Source organism: Drosophila eugracilis, unplaced genomic scaffold (assembly GCF_018153835.1).
Source record: "Drosophila eugracilis isolate 14026-0451.02 unplaced genomic scaffold, ASM1815383v1 contig_90, whole genome shotgun sequence".
NCBI lineage: Eukaryota > Metazoa > Arthropoda > Insecta > Diptera > Drosophilidae > Drosophila > Drosophila eugracilis.
In genome coordinates, this window is record NW_024573812.1 from 10,245,495 (window position 1) to 10,264,891 (window position 19,397).

At 40.5% G+C, this 19,397-nt stretch overlaps 2 protein-coding genes across 2 annotated transcripts in view; one reads left to right on the forward strand and one right to left on the reverse strand.

Moving 5' to 3' along the window:
- LOC108111928 (midnolin homolog) overlaps positions 1-19,397 on the reverse strand; it is an 86,876-nt gene that overhangs the window by 50,109 nt on the left and 17,370 nt on the right. The window contains 1 exon segment of the mRNA XM_017221570.2: positions 10,548-10,593. The gene's annotated coding sequence lies outside the window, so the exon portion shown is untranslated.
- LOC108111927 (V-type proton ATPase 116 kDa subunit a) lies at positions 1,377-4,249 on the forward strand. Its single transcript, XM_017221569.2, is given in 2 exon segments — positions 1,377-2,501; positions 2,503-4,249. Coding segments are annotated over 2 exon segments (2,730 nt in total). The 5' UTR covers positions 1,377-1,424; the 3' UTR covers positions 4,156-4,249.

Sequence of the window (19,397 nt, forward strand, 5' to 3'; positions counted from 1 at the left end):
TTGAAAGGGTCGCCAGTCAGTCACAGCGTAAATTACCAAACAATTTCAATGTCTTTGAATGCGATGTGAAGTTGATTTTTATGGGAAAATCTCTTGCCTCAAAAAAATGAAATGAATTTCACACAAAGTGTGAACAAAATACTTTATGTAAGTTAAGTTTACCGCCTGAAAACAATGCCGAAATGCTTGTCAAACTAAAACAAATGCTTTGTCTTTAAGGGGCTAAATCAAAGGCCATAAATGTCAGCTTAAGTCTTAGGAAACGAAATGAATACAGTACGTTTCATAACATATAAAATATTCTTTTAATATTCTAATTCTTTGGTTACAGCCTTCTCAGATATGTTAATCTATTCCCGAATTTGTTTACAAATTTCCAATCATAAAACTAAACGATCGTAAAATGATACCATAAAAATCTATACCATTGTGCGATGTCAGCAAAACTTTTGAAAGAAGTTTATAGAGTTGGTTGTTGGCCAAACAACACTTTTATACACATTTTGTTGCCCACTGAATTCTTAGCATTATTACGGTTTATGTGCATTATTAGTACCAATTTGCAGGCTTGCTTTTTCAGCACTCTAATTTATATAATAAATTCTTGCAGCGTTTTGTAACCATCTAATTGAAGTGAGAATTTTGTTATAAAACTCACTGATGTATGACATATTAGGCATAATGAAATTACTCTATGCAAGAATTCCCACAACTTCTGGGCAATGTCTGACAATGAGTGCTCCCAGCCGAGAAGACAAGGGCATAAATTGCAGTTGCTGGCCAGTTTTTGGTTCACTCTACCGTGGCGGCAACGGGGGCGTGGTTGCAATGGCAACTGCAACGAGTTTTGCATGCAAAGCATGGAATTATCTGCAGTTGATCTCGAGCAAGGGGCAGCCTGGACCTGGACATGTTTGCTACTCGAATTAAATAAAAACATGAAAAAAAGCACAGAGCCAACAATAGGAGAGGCAAACAAACGTATCAATTAGCAGGAGTCAAATACCCAAAGTAAAAAAATGAAAAAAAACAAGCTGCCCAAGAAACTGGGTATGTTTCGGGTATGGGATAAATATTGGAATAAAGTTGTACACATTTTATAGATTGTGAAAAATGTACGTTGTAAGTAATATATGAACCTATTTTGTGATAATGCTAGTAAAGATGTACATATCTAGGCTATGGCATATTAAGCTAAAAGAGTCATCTTAAACTCAGTATCTAAATTGGAGTTCTTACAAAAACATTATTTCTAAATTCATTCGCAAAATCTCTTTGTAAGAAGGTTTTTTAGCTGATAAAATACTTGGAAATTCTTTTATAATTTTTCAGAAAAAACTCTAAAACAAAGTTTCGAAAAATCACTCATATTTCCCTTCAAATATTTTATTTCCTAATAATTTCGTCAAACAATCGCGATCACAATGAAAATATTCAAGAAACGGCAGAAGAAGGTCAAGTCCTTCTTCCGAAGCGAGGATATGGAGCTGTGCCAACTACTGCTGCACACGGAGAACGCTTTCGACTGCCTGGTGGAGTTGGGTCACCATGGAACAGTTCAGTTCAACAATGTCTACGATGAGGATCGAATGCTGAACAACCTTTACTCGAAGAAGGCTGCGCATTGCTATGAACTGTTGCGGATTGTTGAGAGTCTGCACGCTCAGATCATCCAGTTGCATGTGAACGAGGTGTTCTATCCGGATGTGGATCAGGAGAATCGTGTGAGGGAGAAGGATCTGCCCAAGTACGCCGATAGGTTGAAACGTCTGCATGTCGAGGCCACTGCCGTAACGGAGCACTATTACCGACTGGACAACCGGCGGAATCGGATGATGGAGCATAGCTACGCTATAACCAGGGCTAACAAGTACATGACCGCGGATATGGGCAGTGAACTACTGTACTCGGAGAGCACTCTGATGGGTCTGGTGCACGACGCCACCATTACCTCGGGAGGCCACCAATCGCAGCTGCACTATATGATTGGTAGTATTCGGGCCGACAAGTTCTATAGCTTTGAGCTGTTGCTCTACCGACTGTGTTCCTTCAATCTGATCATTCGCTTTTCCGAAATGCCCACTCCGGTCTTTGAGTACCATCATGGTCAGAAGCCGGAGAGGGTGCGTAAGTTTGTGATCCTTATGATGACCAGTTCCACGATGATCTGGCCCAAGGTTTTGAAGATCTGCAGTCACTATCATGTTCACATCTTCGATTGCCCAAGATCGGCCAGCCAGCGGCAGGAGAAGGTCAGAGAACTGAGCCAGGAGATATTAAACGCAGAGAAGGTCCTTAAAGAAGCCGAACACATGCGTCGCCAGATCTTGGTGGTAGCTGGGCAGGATCTGTTCATTGTCAGGGTGAATCTACGCAAGGCACTTAAGGTATACGATCTCATGAATCGCCTGAGATTGGTGGGCGGAATAGAGGTGCCCAAATACCTATTGGCCGAGGTGTATATACCAACTTCCGATGTCCCGGAAGTTAGGTCAACTCTCTCGAAATGCCTCGAGATTAAGTGGGGGAGCAGATGCCGAAAACAAAAAGGAAAACGAACAGGGAAACGTGGAAGAGGAGGAAAACGATCGGTTTGAGACCAAACCAAAGGAAGAGACACGTACATCAGATTTCCTGCCTGGCGACGATATGGCTTCCCGAGCCATTTTGTTAAAGAAAAACCGATTTGTTAATCACATGCCACCAACGTACTTTCGGCTGAATAAGTTCACCCGGGGATTCCAGAACCTGATAGACGCCTATGGAATGGCTGACTACAAGGAGCTGAATCCCGCTCCGTATACCATCATCACCTTCCCCTTTCTCTTCGCCGTGATGTTCGGTGACTTGGGACATGGACTGCTGATCATTTTGTTTGCCATACTCATGATTTGGAAGCGCAAGCAGATCGAGAAGTTTCAGATTGCCTCGACCTCGGAGAACGAGATTTTGAATATCCTCTTCGCAGGTCGCTATATAATCCTACTGATGGGCATTTTCTCCGCCTACATGGGCATCATCTACAACATAGTCATGTCCAAGGGGGTGAATCTGTTTGGTTCAAGCTGGAGTTGTCGCTATAATGCGGCTACTGTGGAAGGCATCGTGACCAAATTGACTTTTGACGCTTCGAATCCGAACTTTTACTCGGGCGATCCGTATCCCATAGGTTTGGATCCAATATGGTCCGTTTGCGGTCAGGACTCAATAACCACCACTAACTCCTTGAAAATGAAGTTGGCAATCGTCCTGGGCATTTCGCAGATGATGTTTGGACTTGGTCTGGCGGCAGCTAATTGTATATTGCTAAAAAGGAAGGCGGATCTCATTTTAGTGGTGATTCCGCAGTGCATTTTTATGTTGAGTCTCTTTGGCTACCTCGTCTTCCTGATCTTCTACAAGTGGCTGTTCTACGGTGGCCATAAGCCGTCGCCATACAACTCGGCGTGTGCTCCCAATGTCCTGATTACCTTCATCAACATGATGCTATTGAAGGATGAAGAGAATGAGGAGTATTGCTTGAGTGACATGTATCCCAACGAACGATTCGTTGAGTACTTCCTGGTATTCTTAGCCCTCTGCATGATTCCCATTTTATTGGCCGGCAAGCCGCTATATCTCCTCCGCCGCCGAAGACAAATAAAAAAGGAGCGGGAGATAAGGGAATCAAAGCCGCGCCGGCAGACTATCAGGGAAATGCGATCCACGATGCGGTATACCGAGGATGATATCAGTGAGTCTAGCAAGAACAGGAGTATGGACAACGACGAGGAGTTCGAGATGTCGGAGATTTGGATACACTCGGGCATCCACACCATTGAAACGGTCCTGGGATCGGTATCACATACAGCCTCCTATTTGCGTCTCTGGGCTCTGTCCTTGGCCCACGACCAGTTGTCTGATGTCCTGTGGCAGATGGTCCTTAACAAGGGATTACAAAATACCCTGCCATTGTACTATTCCGTGCCTGTTCTCATGGCAGCCTTTTTCGCCTGGGCCATCCTTACTGTGGCCATTCTGGTGATGATGGAGGGTCTCAGTGCCTTCCTGCACACCCTGCGCCTTCACTGGGTGGAGTTCCAATCGAAATTCTTCGGCGGAACGGGCGAATCCTTCAAGGCGTTTAATTTTCCGCCTTCCAATCAGAGGAGTTAGTTTTTGTTTTCCAGCTTCCAGTTTCCAAATAAAAATTTATTGTTGCTGAATTTACGTACTTTTTGAATCTAAATCTATTTTATTACTTACCATATTTGTAGTATTTTTTAAATAAAAAACAAATTTGTAAAACAGAATTTAAATTAGATGCATTAACTGAAGATTTTTATGTAGGCTTTCTTGCCGGGCTGCTGTTGTACTGCTACCATAAACTTATATATTTTGGATGAACCTTCCTTGTTGGCTTCCCCTATCTTTTGGCAATTAACTGTGGCCAAGAGCTGGCCAAGAGCTACCCACGCCCGCTGCTGCGGACTTGGACATTCCTTTGCAATTAGCATTGGCCCGGCTCCATGCAAAAGGCCATAAACCAAAGCTGGCTTTAAACAATTTCCATTTGTTTGCTTTATGCCATTGCCAGCTGCTGTTGCTGTAGCAGTTGCTGCTGCTGCTGCTGCTGTTGCTGTTGCAGTTACGACTGTTGCCGTGGCAGGCTTCCTTCCTGCGATGCGGGCGCTGGAAGTCGTCGACCCTTTGGAGCTGTTCTTGTGCCAGCATAGCTGCTGTTCTATTCTACTCCGCTTTTTCTCGTCCTATACCCTGTTTTTCCTATAGCACAAGGGTATATGTTTTAGTGGGACTTGTATTGGGGGAATTGCATGGCCATAAATGTTAAGGAAATAAAAACTGGTTGCAAGTCTTTTATGATATCCTGCAGACTCAGATTGATTTGATTTCAATTCCAGGTTCTTTCGGTCATAAAAATGGGGATAACTTTAATAAGTTCATTTTTTAGGTTTGCATTTTAAAAGGGCTTTCAAAATTCGGTTTTAAAATAGTTTGTACTTTATATTATGTGAATAATTTTTGAAGAAACCAAAATGATATCGCCAGAATTTATTCTGGAAAAGTAGTCTCTTGAAAATCTCTATCGAATCACATCCAATGTACTATATTGCTGGGTAATTCCTTGTCGTGTAACTTTACTGCATTGTTATACTGCCAGTTTTCCACACACTCACACAGCTGAGTATTTTTGTGTCTTTGCTGCTGCTGCTGCTGCTGATGTTGTTGCCGCTCTGTTTGCCATTAACACCCACGCCAGCAACTTGGGTTGCTGTTGGCTGGTTGCTGTTGCTGGTTGGGCCAAGACTTGGCATAAATTATGAACAGCAACCGATGACGCATGCAGGCCGACCTAAGTAGACTGGCTCGTGCATAAATAACTTTCGTTAGCCACTAGCCACATGGCCCGGGTTGACTTGGCCTGGCTGGCTTTATTAGATCGCTGCCTCGGAAAGCAGAACTAACTCGATGCCAGTAATGTGCAGTAAGTTTCATGACCAGAGCAGGTTTTTGGCCAGCCAGCAGTCAGAGCACTCTACGCAATTGCCAGCCCAAAACAGGCTTTGACTCTTTGGCTTTGGCTATAACTTTAAACCGCAGCACGCGCCATTGTTTAGGTGGTGCAGCAAAAAGCAACGAAAAACACAGAAAAAACTAGTAAAAAACTAGCAAAAAGCTACAAAAAGCAGCAGCAGCAGCTCGGGTGGGTCAAGTTTGTTGCCCAAGTCTTTTGTTTATACTTTCGTTGATGCGGACGCTGTGCGTCGCTCTAATGCTGGGCCCAATGGCCAACTGCTTAGCACTTTTATGGCCAACAATTGTCAACTCTCAAAGGGGCCACAGATTGCATCCACAATGGCTTAGGACGGGTGCACAGTGAAAAAAGTGCATCGCTAATGATGATAAGCTAAGGCTAGGTTTAAAAGCTAAAGAAGTTTGTGTTAAAATCATTGTAAGCCAACCATGAAAATTAGAAATTTTGGAAAATATATGATTACAATGACCTTTTATTAAGATGATTCTTCATACTATTAAGATTTAAGGAAGTTGAACAATCAAGAGAAGGAAGTCTTTTTTATGGAAAATAAACATGAAAACAATATTAGAATAGGACTCTCAATACTTTGTGTTAACTTTCCTACAACCTTAGGGTAAGGATCTGTATTTAATGATCATTTCCTATCTTAGAAATTTCTCTCTGTGTGCACTGGAAGAAAAGCAAGGTCGCATTGTTGTCTGGGGAGAATCAATTTGAGACTTAAATGCGGATGGTTGTCCGTTTTCTGCTCGTCAGTCGCATCACGTCACGTCACGTTCTGCGACTCATGCTCTTGGGTCGTCAGTTTTTTGAGTGCATTGCCGCTGTCCTTTAAAGGGTTTTGCCCATGGATGTTGCTGCTGCTGTTGCTTCTCCCATGCTGCTGTGTTGTCATTGTTGCGGCAGCTGCAACAGCAAAACAGAACAACCATTGTTGGCACTGCGACTCCGTCTAGTTCTGCTTTTGGGCCTTTACATGCGCGGCCGTAACAAAAAAGGTGTTAAATTCAGCCCATGGCTTGGCCAAAGCGAACTGCAGGCCAAAAGCCAGATCCAAAGCCAAAGTCAATGCACTCTCAGGAATTCACTGGATCGGCAGAAGGACATTTCCAGCTCCAAACTTGGTTAGTGAAGCACCTCAAGTGCTTAAACACAAACTTGGGAGAGCAGAAAAGCAGAAGGCAAAAATAAAACACAAAAAGAAAACATTCAAATGAAGTCAGCATGATGAAAACATCAAGAGAAAACAATAACATGCAGATCTTATTGTAAACATCTGTGAACTATTAAGGCAATTAATTAACTGGCTACACAATTTGTTGGCTTTGCACATTTTGGCCATTTTGCTTGTCGGTCTGTCAAGTGGAAAAATGACATTTAATTCGCCACAAATTGTGCATTGTTTTTGGGCCTTAATTAAAATTGTCTTTTGTTCATTTTCATCTTCTTTTGCCTTTTCGACGTCTCTTTTGCCCAGAACGGAAGCTGACAATTGGCCATTAAAGAAGCAGCAAAAAACAACAGCAAGATCTGCTAATGCGAAGGGGAAAAACTTTCACTCAGCCGAAATGTTTTAATTAAAATTGGCAACGCAAAATAAAAAACAAACAAAAAGAAATTAATTTAAACTAGATATTGTGTGTGTAACCGGTTGGGAGTTTGCATTCGCAATGCTCAGCTGGAAAAGTGAAATTTCTCAGACGCTCTTTGAGAACCCAATTTTGGCATTTAGCAGTTCATTAGCAAGTTAGCTACAAAATATGCATAAAATTAATCAGATTGTACCAAATACGGGCAACAACAGCGGAAAGTGAAAGAATGTAAAGATAAAAACACGCTTAAGCTGCCCATAAATATAAAATGAAATTTGGGAATATAAATAAGATTTACAGCAAAGTTTTAAGAGGAGACTTTTCTTTTATATTTCAAGTAATAAAGTATTTAAGATGCACAGGTTTTTAAATATTATTAAACATGTTTTTTCTATATTTCTTCATCTTTGCATTATTTTTCTATATTTTTGAAAGTTAATAAGACACATCAAAATTATAACCACCGATAAAGTCAGGCCTTGTTTATGACTTCTACAATTATGCAAGATTAAAAATGAATAAGAAAATGTTAAAGAAACACTGCCACTGGTCTTTAAGCAAGTGGATCTAAGCCTAAGTGGATCACACGCTTAACAATTCCCGTTGGGAAATATAAATTGAGTTAAATGTTTTGTTTTTGTGTCACCACCGAGATAAGAATCCAAAATTAGTTAGCCCAAAATGATAAAGCTCCGCGGAAAAGCCATGTGACCCTCATTAAAAGCAACTTTCATGTATTTATTCCTTTGATCTTGGCAGCGGCGAGCACACAAACACTCCCGAGAACGTTTTTGATTATTTTCACAAGCGGTTTCTCTCTCTGCCATTTCAGCCTTTTGTCTTGGCCCAAGTCATGCATAATGAGAACCTGATATATATACTATATATATATACCCGTATATATGTCAATTACAGCACGATCTTTTGGCAAATTCGCGACAGCGGCAGCAGCAGCAGCAACAGCCACCGTTGGCAGTCAGTCGCCTGACACATTTCCAGTGGGTCAGAAGTCTGATACCGATATTTATGTCACCGGCGACAATAAATTTGTCAGCTTTTTGTTAACCGTTAAGTAAACGCAATGCATGATTTGTGTTTTGTAATGAGGGCGAATGAGCGAGCCGGCGCGAAAAATGTCGAACGAATCCGTTGACGAAGATGAAGTTGAAGTTGAAGTTGAAGTCGCAATGGAGTCGAAGTGGCGAATGGAACGGGTTTGGGTTCAGTTCATAAAATATTCATGATATGCCAAATGTTTTGTTTTATTTGACTTTTTGATTGTTTTTTGTATTGTTTTGCTTTTTTCACTTCTTTCCTTCTTTTTTTGGCAAGCCAAATTGCTTAATATTGAGTCATGGAATTGCGTTGGGACATCAATATTCAATAGGCAGAATAATTTGCAATGCTCGGAGACAGTTGAATATTTCCATATTTTGTTGAGTTTCGGTAAATTGCTCTTAAAGTTATTTTTATTTAAGCGATTTATGAGAAAGAAAAGATAAGAATGAAGCAAATTTCATATTTAAAAGCCTTTGTTTTATTTATAAGAAAAGTAGTAGTAGTTGTGTATCTTTCATTTTAAAAAGTAGTCACCACAAATGTTGTAATGCTTCTTGGCCATCATTATTAACCAACAAAAATTATAAAAACAAACAATGTGAAGTGTGACCACAAATGCGGCATTGACCATTCAAGTGCTCAAATTTGATGGCTCTCAACACATTGTTTCGATCACTTTTGGGATGCAATGGCAGCAGTAACAGCAACGGCAACATCAACAGCATCAATATTAAAAGCAACAATGGGAGCAATACCAATAGCAACACCAATTGCCTGACCTTCAGTGGGCCACTTGAGGCAGCCTCAACGGCCGCACAGCTTCTGCAGCAACAACAACAACAACTCGAACACGAAGTTCGCTGGCTGTCAGCTATTTGAGTGACTGACATGCAACACTAGCAACAGCAACAGCAACAGCAGCAGCAGCAACAATGCACAATAGCGTGCCACAGACAGCCGAAAACACCAATTGGTGTCAAAGCAACAAAATGCTACCGAATTGCAACTGCCACAGCCAAGGGAATTTCACGCTGCCGAAATTAGCAATAAATCAAAGATTGCGAATCCGGAACGCGGCTAACTAATTTCACTAAAGGGAAACGCGCTGCATGGAGAAAAAATTAACTGAAGTTTTGAATTTGGAAAACTATTTTTTTCAAATCTTCTTTCTAAATTTATAAATCAGATTTAAAGAAGGTTTTAAATTTTGTGATCTTTTTGTGATTTTTACGAACTCAAATATTAAATGAAACATTTGAAATATCATATGAATTTTTCTCTCTGCACTTGAGCACTTTGCAACCGTTTTGGGCTGCCGAAAAACGCTCAGCGAAGGCAGCGAAAAGCACTTGGAGCCGTAGTCGAGCTGCCCACGCCTCTTGAGAGAGCAACAGCAGCCCGCCAGTCACATAAATAAGTCACCATCAGAGTCAGATTCAGATTTAGATTGAGAATGAGCGACGCTGACGCCGAGCGCACACTTGGCCATAAATCTCAACAGAAGCGTGGGCAGGTCGAAACACCCTGCCCCCTTCTTATCTTCTACAAGCCTAGAACCGAAAAAGACGTCAGCGGCAAATGGGGCCACGCCTCATCGAGCTTGTTGGCCAAAAAGGCCACAGAGAGTGAGAGGTGGCATGAAGTGCGTATTAAACACTCTGCCAGAGCCATAATCAAGCTAATGCCATCTTATGACTCAACTTGAAAGCATCTCATCTCATCTCCTTAGCGGCCTTAATGGCAATAAAACGAAAAGTGAGCGCTGCAATATTAGTTGTTGTTGCTTGTTGATAATCTGTTTATGGTCAACAGAACTAGGCCTCATTACCATACGAGCCACTGAGCTGGCTGTCACAAAAACATAAATAAGCCAGAAAGTTGCCGTTAGGCCAACGCACTTAGCACCAACCAAAATGGAGATGGAACGAGTGGATTCCCCTCAATTGACACATTTGGCACAGCGTTGGCTCTCTTTTGATTTGCATTTATTTTTAATAAATTGCAAGAAAATCGCATGGCTCTTGCTCTCGAACCCATGCCAAATGGGAAAAGCCATTAAATTTCAAAACTGGTTCATAGTTTTTGTAAATAAATAAGATTTACTTATCATATTACTGCTGGCATGTTCCGACTTTTATGAGCTATATTTTCTATAAATTCATTTACTAAGCTGGTTTTCTTGTCTTAACTTGTTAAGTCTACTAATTTTTTAGAAGAGGAAGGAGCTTATTAATCTTTAACTACACTCTTTCTTGCTTAATTTGTGCGATAAGTTTCATAGGTAACCACATTTCGTTCAAAAAATATATTAAAATAAGCACACAAATATTATTATTTAACTTTAAAGTACAACTCACCGAAACACACACGTTGATTTGCGGCAAAACCAATTCAGTAGCTTTTCTGTAACGAGCAAATGAGGTAAAATATATTTTTTAGTCATTTTCCAAGCGTTAAATCAAAATTCCAACTAAAACTTAAACTTTATGAGACATAAATTGGCTGAGGAGAACGCAAAAATGTAAACATAAATTGATTTATTCACTAAGTCACGTCGCAGATTTGACTTAAATTATCACTTGAATCTGATGTACGAGCTGTTACTGGCGAACACTTTCTATGACAAATTCGAGGTACTCATACAGACGTGTGCATATGGCAACAATAACCAGAACATGCACTGTGGCTAGCTTGTTAACTCATCCAAAAAGTAAACCACATTCTTGAGAGCATTAGAAAAAAAAGTTGGGGAAAAAAACTACAAGCCAAACAAAAAGATAGAGCCATGAATAGCAAGAGCACAAAAAACATGTTCAGCGCGTGTAGCAGCAGCAGCAGCAGCAACATCAACTTAAATAGCAACAACTGGGGGGCGTTGGGCATTTGGGCGTGGCCCGAGTGCAAAATGCAAAACAACATTGAAGACGAGAAAATCTGGCTACTGTAATTTGTCTGCCCACCAAAGACACGACCCCTTCTTCTTCCACATCTCCAAGCCCCTAAACTTGGCTGCAATATGTTCGTTCGTTCGTTCGTTCGTTCGCTGGTTTGTTGATCGCGTTTGGCCAGCCGGTTGTTGTTACTGCTGCTAGTTGGTCCGGGCCAGTTTGCAATTGCTGCTCTACTTTTGAGTGTGTGCCCCGCTTAGCCCCTTCTGCTACCAGTGCCCCTGGGCAGTCAACACCCCCCTTTCTGGCCTCTTCTACCCACTTTTTGGCCAAGTTGTATTTGCTTCCTAAAGTTGCCGGCGTCGTTGGCCGCCTTTTGTCGCTGAGGTCAATTTTTATGTTGCAGCCATTTTTCAGAGACATAGCTACGAAAAAACTAAATAGAAAAATTCGTTTTCATGCACTGAGAAAATTAAATATATGTTTTTGTAATCTTAACTTCTTGGAAACTATTGAAATCGGAAATATATTATATCTTTAATTTGGTTTCTATTCTATTCGTTATATTTCTGTATGAAACATCTTAACATCTTCTTAATATTGACCTACTGTTACCAGTTTTAATCTCTTAGCAGAATATTTATAAACCTTATCCAGGGTCTTTTAAATTAAATTAGCTCTTGATAGTCTAAAATTCTTCTCTCAGTCTACCATCTTTGACTCGGTTTTCTTCCATACACATTTTTAATAACTTACGGCCTTTTTATACCCTTTTTTACGCCCTTACGGAATCAGTATCTGCTGACCAGTTTATGGCAACGTTTTTATGTGCCCCATATTCCTATGATGTTTATGATGCCTCGGGGTGAGTTTTGATTTTCATTTAGTTATCTTTTTCAACAACTTGATACATTTGCAAACGATTTAAGCAAATGGTGTAGGCCAATTTGGCACTCATTTTATTTTTACAGGGTACTCAAGCCTCTGTATTCCATAGATGAAACCTCCTTTGCTTCTTCCACTTCTACTTCTATTACATTTTTTGTTATTTTTTTTGGTTTTGTAAATTTTTCATGTTGTCTGCTGCACTTAAAGTTACGTATGAGCATTTTGTGTAGGTCTAGTTTGGTGTTTTTTATTTTCTATATTGCAACTGGCTTTGTTGCAGACAAACTTTTTCAACTTGACACTTGAACTGAGAGAGAACTCTAGCCGAATGAACCACTCGACTACAAGAGCAGCCTCAATGGCTTGACACTTTCAGTTGGTAATTAGTTTTGCGGCCATGCATGTAAAATGCAATTTTGCACTAAGGACTCGAAGGGGATGATGCTCAGAGTGCAAGAAATAAATAGCAATTTTTAAACTTAACTTTAATGATGAATTTCGGTGAGATAATCGATAGAGTAACATAGCATTGAATAAAGTTTTTGGGCCTTTGTTTACGCGCAACCTTGAACTGTTGTTGCAAGTTGCTGCCACTGGGATTGCAACTCAGTCTGAAGTGACTGGCGAATGATTGGGGCAGACTTTCGAGTGTCTGTCAATCAAGTCGAATCCGAATTAAATCATTGACAAATAACAATAATCAGTAACAAGGCTGCTGCTGTATTTTCTTTATTGTTGCATGCGGCATGCAATGTTGCCGCCGCTGCTGCTGCTGCTGCTGCTGCTGCTACTACTACTACCGCCCTGCAGCAATGAAAAGTGAAAATTCTTGGCTGGCTGTTGAAAAGTTTTTGGCCCACCAGCGGGGATTTCTACATGTTTTCCAAACAAATATGAAGAGCCGCCCTTTCTCCTTTTGTTGATTGCAAACTGTGCCGTCGTCATGTGCCACATTTGCAGTAAGCTGAAAGTAAAAATAAAGCCCAGTGAACTGAAACTGAAACTGAGCATGCAGCATAAATATGTGAATAATGCATAAACAACTAGAACAGCGGCAACTGTTGCTGTGTTGCTGTATTGCTGTTGCATGTTCAGAAGGCAACTAAAAACAACAAAAAGAAATATCTCAACAAAAAACGAAATGGCTCAACTGCAAAAATAAATATGAACATTTACTGGGAAAAGTTGATGCACAGGTAATTAGAGCCAGCAGTTTTTGTTTGCCGCTGCTCATGTTGAATGCCACTGCAGCTGCGTTCTTTTTACCCCAAATATATACGAGAAGATATATAAAACAGGCTAGTCCAGACTTCGTTGCTACTTTAATTAAATTCCCCAATTCCTGTGTACTACAGACGAGAGGGGGGGTTCAGCGGATTCTTTGCGGCAAACAGTTTTCAAATGCTCTTTGTGGCCAAGTCTGAATTCATAACATGAAAGGAAGCCGGCAAAGTTGTAAACTTCAAAAAAAGCAAATAAGGCCAATCAAACGAATGGCAAATACTCTTGAAACATTGGCAAGACTGAGGCTGCTTTGACGAGTTTGAAAGAAACTTTATAATTCTAAATTGGAGATATTTTATAACAAGAAATGATTTTTTATAAGAAGGTTCTTATTTTTCTATCACTTTTAAAGGTTTAATCCCCAGCCTCTTCCATCTCTAACCTATATACCTCAATAACGAAAAGGCAGCCACAAGCTCAGGTTATAGGGCATTGGCAAAGAGAGAAAGAATATCGGGGAAAAGCTGGAATTTTCACAGTTGCAACCCAAAGTTCATCAAAACAGCATAACTGCAGTTGCAGTTGCAGTTGCTATTGCTGTTGCTGTTTTGCGCACTCAAAGGCAAAGACCAGAGCCACCCACTCGGCGTTGAAGCGGGTAAATAGGCCAACGCGAAGGGGGTTACTGCAACATGGGGCGTGGGGCCAGAAACGAAGGGGAGGCAAAAACTGTGCCCAAGGGGCTCTTGGCTAACAATGCATATGACAAACTTTTGTCAATTTATTAAGAAGCGAAGAAATATGGTTTCTCTCTGCTAGCCAGGCTAACCTGATTCCCAGGAGAAGACGAAGCTGAACGTGGTCAGCTGGAGGAAGAGTTTCCTGCTGGATGCACTCATGGCAGCCCCTTACGAAAACCCCTCATGGACCTCCCTCATGTAACCACTGATACTCATCATCATCAGCATCAGCAGCAGCAGGAGCAGGAGCAGCAGCGGCAGCAGCAGTTGGTGCAACAGCAGCCAAGACGCAGTTCAAACAACTTTCGTTCGCATAAATTGATGATAACAAAGGCCGGGAATCAGAGTTGGCCACCAAAACTGGTTGCAATGGACGTTTAGTACAGTGACAAAAATAATAAAATATATTTTTTAAAATAAGTACTTAATAATGAAGGAAAATAAATGTAAATTAAAATTCAGTTTGCTTCTTTTTCACAGCTTTCTTCCACATAAATCCAATTTTTCATTTTCAATTTTCTTTATTTTCATTACTAATATATTTTTCTAGTGTTTTCTTTCAGCGGCAGTTATGAATTATGTCAAATGGCATAATTGCCAGTCCAGCTTCAGCAGCTGGAGCAGCAGTCGTCGGCGGTTTTGAGTTTTCGGCTCGAGTTTGAGTTTGAGTTCGAGTTCAAGTCGGAGTTTGGGGTTTTGGCATCGCGCGCTGGCAGGAAGCAATAAATTCTATGCATTGCACTCGATACAATTTGTAGCTGATAGGATGGAATGAGGGTAGTTGGGGGATAGGATCCCAGCAATAGATCCCCGACAGATGCCCGTAGATAGATGGCTGGCACAGATGCGGAAATGCGAGGAGCCAGGAGCCGATGGAAAAGCTAATGAACGTGGCTCGCTGCCTTAACGGTTCTGGTTAAATTGTTGGTAATTTGCTTTTTCAGCATGCCGCAACTCTCAGTCGATCATCAATTTATGCATTTATCTAAATACAGTTATGGCACGCATCTTACTAGCTACTCTACATACATATAGTTACGATATACTATATAGTATATATGGAGTATATACCCCTTGTTTATCCAACTTTCCCTTGCTCGCTGGAGCTTTGCAAGCAGATTTGTACTCTAATTATCAGGCCTCATGAGCTTCAGCTGCTGTTCATGGCTGCCTTCATCTTGGCTAAGATTTCACACTAGCGCAGATGAGGGTCGCCCGCCCATACGCCACCTCCCCCCTAGTTCGTCATGCACTTGAATCCGAATCTGAGAACTCGACTGGTGAAAAGTGAAACCGAAAAAGGGAAAACTCTCGGCGGGAAACATGAGAACCCCCCGAAGACTTTTACCCTTTTAACAACAAAAACAAAGATGCAAGATGGCCAAGAGAGGTGGTGTTGTATGTGTGTGTGTGTGTTTGTTTGTTTGTAACTCATATTGAGGTTATTAGTAACAAGGCCACTGCAGCCCACAAAAAAAAAAGTGGGTGGGTGGTGAGGTAGGAAGTTGAGCTTGCCGCATGCACTTTGGCTCACAAAATGATAATTTATGTCGGCAATATTTGAATACAATTGAAGTTGCCAGCCAGCTGGCATAAGCAAAATTTCAAATTTTCAATTTCCCTTTTACAGAGAGAACGGCCGAGCAACAGCAAAACAATGAGCAATCGGAAAATTCACAAAAATCTACAAATGCTGCATTTGAAATTCAATGTGTAACTGTAGCTGGTACGAAAAATGGCATAAAATGCATTTCATACTAGGAAATTCAGGGAAATTCAAGCTGACTGTATGTGTGCTTTTCCAAATTGTATGTCAAGCTGTTTTCCTAAAAATCATTTCAGCTATCTAAATATTTCCATGGTAAATGCAAAATATTAATTTATTCTACAAAATGCTGAAAATTAAACTTCCAGCTGTTCCGCTCAAAAATTGTTTATTTCCATTTTTGTTTTGTTTGTTTATTTTAGCCGAAAAAAACCTTCAGCTTCATCCTCTCTCACATATGAGTTCACATTATGACATCAGAGGCAAATTCTTTGGGATTCTTTAAAGCCCCTTTTGATACCGAGAATGACAATCAAAAACCCATAATTAACCAAAATTAGCGGCTTAAAACATTATAAAACAAAAACAAGAACTAAAGCAGCAACCACAAAGCATAAAAAAAGGTTGATGGAAAAAACATAAAACAAATAAAGGCAAACAAAAGCATAAATTTCGCATTCGATGAAGACGCAGGCAGAGAATATTTACTATGGTGTTCAGAATTATAGAGCTCACTATCAATAAATACCTATACAAATATTAAAAATCTAACATAGGTAGCTTTAATAGACTTTAAACTGTACAACCTTTAGCTTATTAGAATATTTCTTTTCTTAAAAAGTAGATAATTTTCCTCAATTTGTTTATAAAATTACATTTAAACTTCTTGAAAACAACTTATTTTGCTTATTTAAATATCAAAAATCACTTAATAATTTATTTTCATTTATTTTTATACTAATATATTATTATCTCCCCCTCAGCTGTAGCCATAGAGAGGGCGTTGGGGTTCAAATAAAATTGAAATTGTTGTTAATTTGCATGATTCCAGGGCGTTTTCGGAGGAAACTCAAAAAAGCGCAGCAACAACAAAGCAAATAAATTATGCTGAGCATTTCGAAAGAACTTTTGTGCAACACAGAGAGGGGCTGGCCGCGACCACAGCCACGCCCACCATCAAGGCCAAATACCTTCATATTTTTCCCCTGTATTCTTTTGGGCTCTGAGAATTTATTACGAAATTGATGCGGCCCAGAGCTTGTTGCAATTTGGCTTTCAGGCAGCTTCGAGACATTGTATTGGTTTTGTTTTATTTTTGTGGTTGTTGTTGTTGTTGCTAAAGTTAAAGTTTGCCCACTGACCAAACATTTAATTACAAAGTAAAAAAAACGTCGCGACCTGCAATAAATTTCATTCCGCAGTTGCAATCGCCTCTTTTGGCCGGCGGCTGGGCAAATAAATACATAAAAATTGCCACTTTGCCCGCAGCCCCTTTGTTCTCTGTTGGCCAAAGTTGCTGCAGCACTTATCCGGCAGTTTCGAAAAGGATCATCCTTATCCTTGGTCTTAGCCTTGCATAAATATGTTTTTATTTATAAGATGGGCGGCAGGGACTGAAACAAAAAGCCAACTTATTCAAAGCCAGTGAAATTTGTTGCCCTGGTCGGCCTTTTGTTCCGGCACCTCCTTTTCGCCCTTCCACCCCCCTTTTCTTCTCTTTACACCCGTTCGCATAAAGAGTTGGCGAAAAAAATATATATTATATATATATATATATAAAAAGCTGAAACTGAAACTTTGTTGCCGCTTCGTTGCGCCTTTTTGCCGGACTTGGTTGCCCCTTTTCTGTTGCCTCTTCTGTTAACAGAATTTATTTAACTTCAGCTTGCAGCCCCTCGTATCTCCCCCTGCCTTTCCTCTTTTTACCAACTGTTGGGCCAATCTAAGTTGCTGCACTATAGGAGTATTCATGTCGGTGGGAGGAATAACTAACTGATAAGAGTTTTAATCGGATCATCATCAACTTGTTCGCGCGGATTTTCTGTATTTTCAGGAAGTATGTATAGAGCGGGCAAAAACAAAATCAGATGGCAATATGGTGTGAAAAGATTGAAAAGAATGATGTGAATGCACTATTTTGTACAAAGGCAGGTTTAAGATTAAGGGTAATCTCATGAAAAAATTGTTTAAAAATAATGTTAAAACGAAAACCCTAAAGAATGAAACTTAACTCAAGAAAGAACTTCATTTCATTTGTTATGCTTCACGAAGTGAGAGTTGTAAGGACAGCCCATCTCTTCATTGCAATCCCCAATAAATCTGAAGAACTTAATTACAAATTTATGGCTGAATTTCAGCCCCTTGAATGGGAAGATCCAATCAACATGTTTCCCTTCCTTCATATTGTTGTTTGATATGCATTAACTTTCGCTTGGTGAACAAGCACTCACACCTGTTAATTGCATTTCAGCCGCAGTGCAATTTTTAACATATTACAATTTATATTAAAAAATGTGGCTTACAACAGCGAGTCCATTGGGCCGCCACAAGTGCCACAAACATCTGGCCCATTCTGCCACTCGACAGATTCCGTTGTCCTTCGAGTTAATTTCGTTTTAATTAAAACACCAAATGTGCAATGACAACATCAGCACCCAAGGGAGAGTCCTTCGACTTGGGTGCTTTTCTCCTTCATTGGTCTCCATTTTTTCTTTTCGACTTGCCACAAGTTTTTGTGCTGACGACACCCATGCGGCGTATACGTAACATAATGTGCTTGCCGGCCATTAACGATTGCTGCTGCTGCTGGTGCTGCTGCTGCTGCCACAGGAAAATTACCTAGGAAAATTCGTGACCTCAACTAACGCCCCTTACAACGTCCCCCGGAAATGTTCCCCAATCGCCAGTTCTTAGTCACTTTAATCAAGTGCACGTTGAGGAGCTCAACTTGGCTGAATCGCTTTATCAGGCCATGTAGTGTGCATGTTTATGGCCAGAATGGAATGGTGGGGCGAATCACCGAAACAAAGGGCTAAAAGGGAGCCAAAAACCAGCAGACAGCTTTGCATGCCTTTTCGCTTAGGCTTTAGCCCGATGTCAGCCAAAGTTTCATATGTCATAATTTTATCAGACAACTCTGTATGTACAAACATACATACAAATTTGTGTGTGTTCGTGTGTGTGTGTGTGTTCAGGCAGCCCTAAAGTGGAAACATTGCGATGCCATTCATGACACGCAGGCATTAAAGTCTGCCACAGACAACACAGGTGAGAGAGGAAACCATAAGATGAGGATTTAGTTTAGGGGAAGCGAAGATGGGAATACTCTAATATATGCATCATGATCCTGATATCTTTCAAATAACAAAACATTCTGGCTAATAATAGTTACCTAAAATAAGCAAGACTTGATTTTTCCATCTTTTATTAAATTTTGTTTTGAAATAAATAAAAAATTGAGTTCTAATTAAAAATATAAAATGTTTCAATATTCCAACATATATACCTTAGTTTACTTAAAATTCAGTTTATTTAATCATGAACAGAATCGAAAAACCGACAATAACTATACCTTAATCGTAGTATAAACCAAAAAGTATTTAAGGCTTATGGTACCCTTCGCTAGGGTAGAATGACAGGCGGCAAAGTCAACTCGACTCAACCTCAAGTCAAGCCAAAGCCAGCCAAGTCGAGAGTCGCAGGCAGGTGCGCACACACATGTGTGCGAGTGCTGAGCATGCTAACAGGTACATTTGCTGTTGACTTTGATTATGGCCAAGGGAGTTTCGAGGAATACGGAGGAGGGGAGGGATTACAGGGGCACTGTGACTGCCTTTAAGGGTTCTGGCATTTTATTAACTATTAGCTTCAAGCGCCCTGAACCTTCCGCCTCCCTGCGGCAACTACACGCAAACTTGCAAC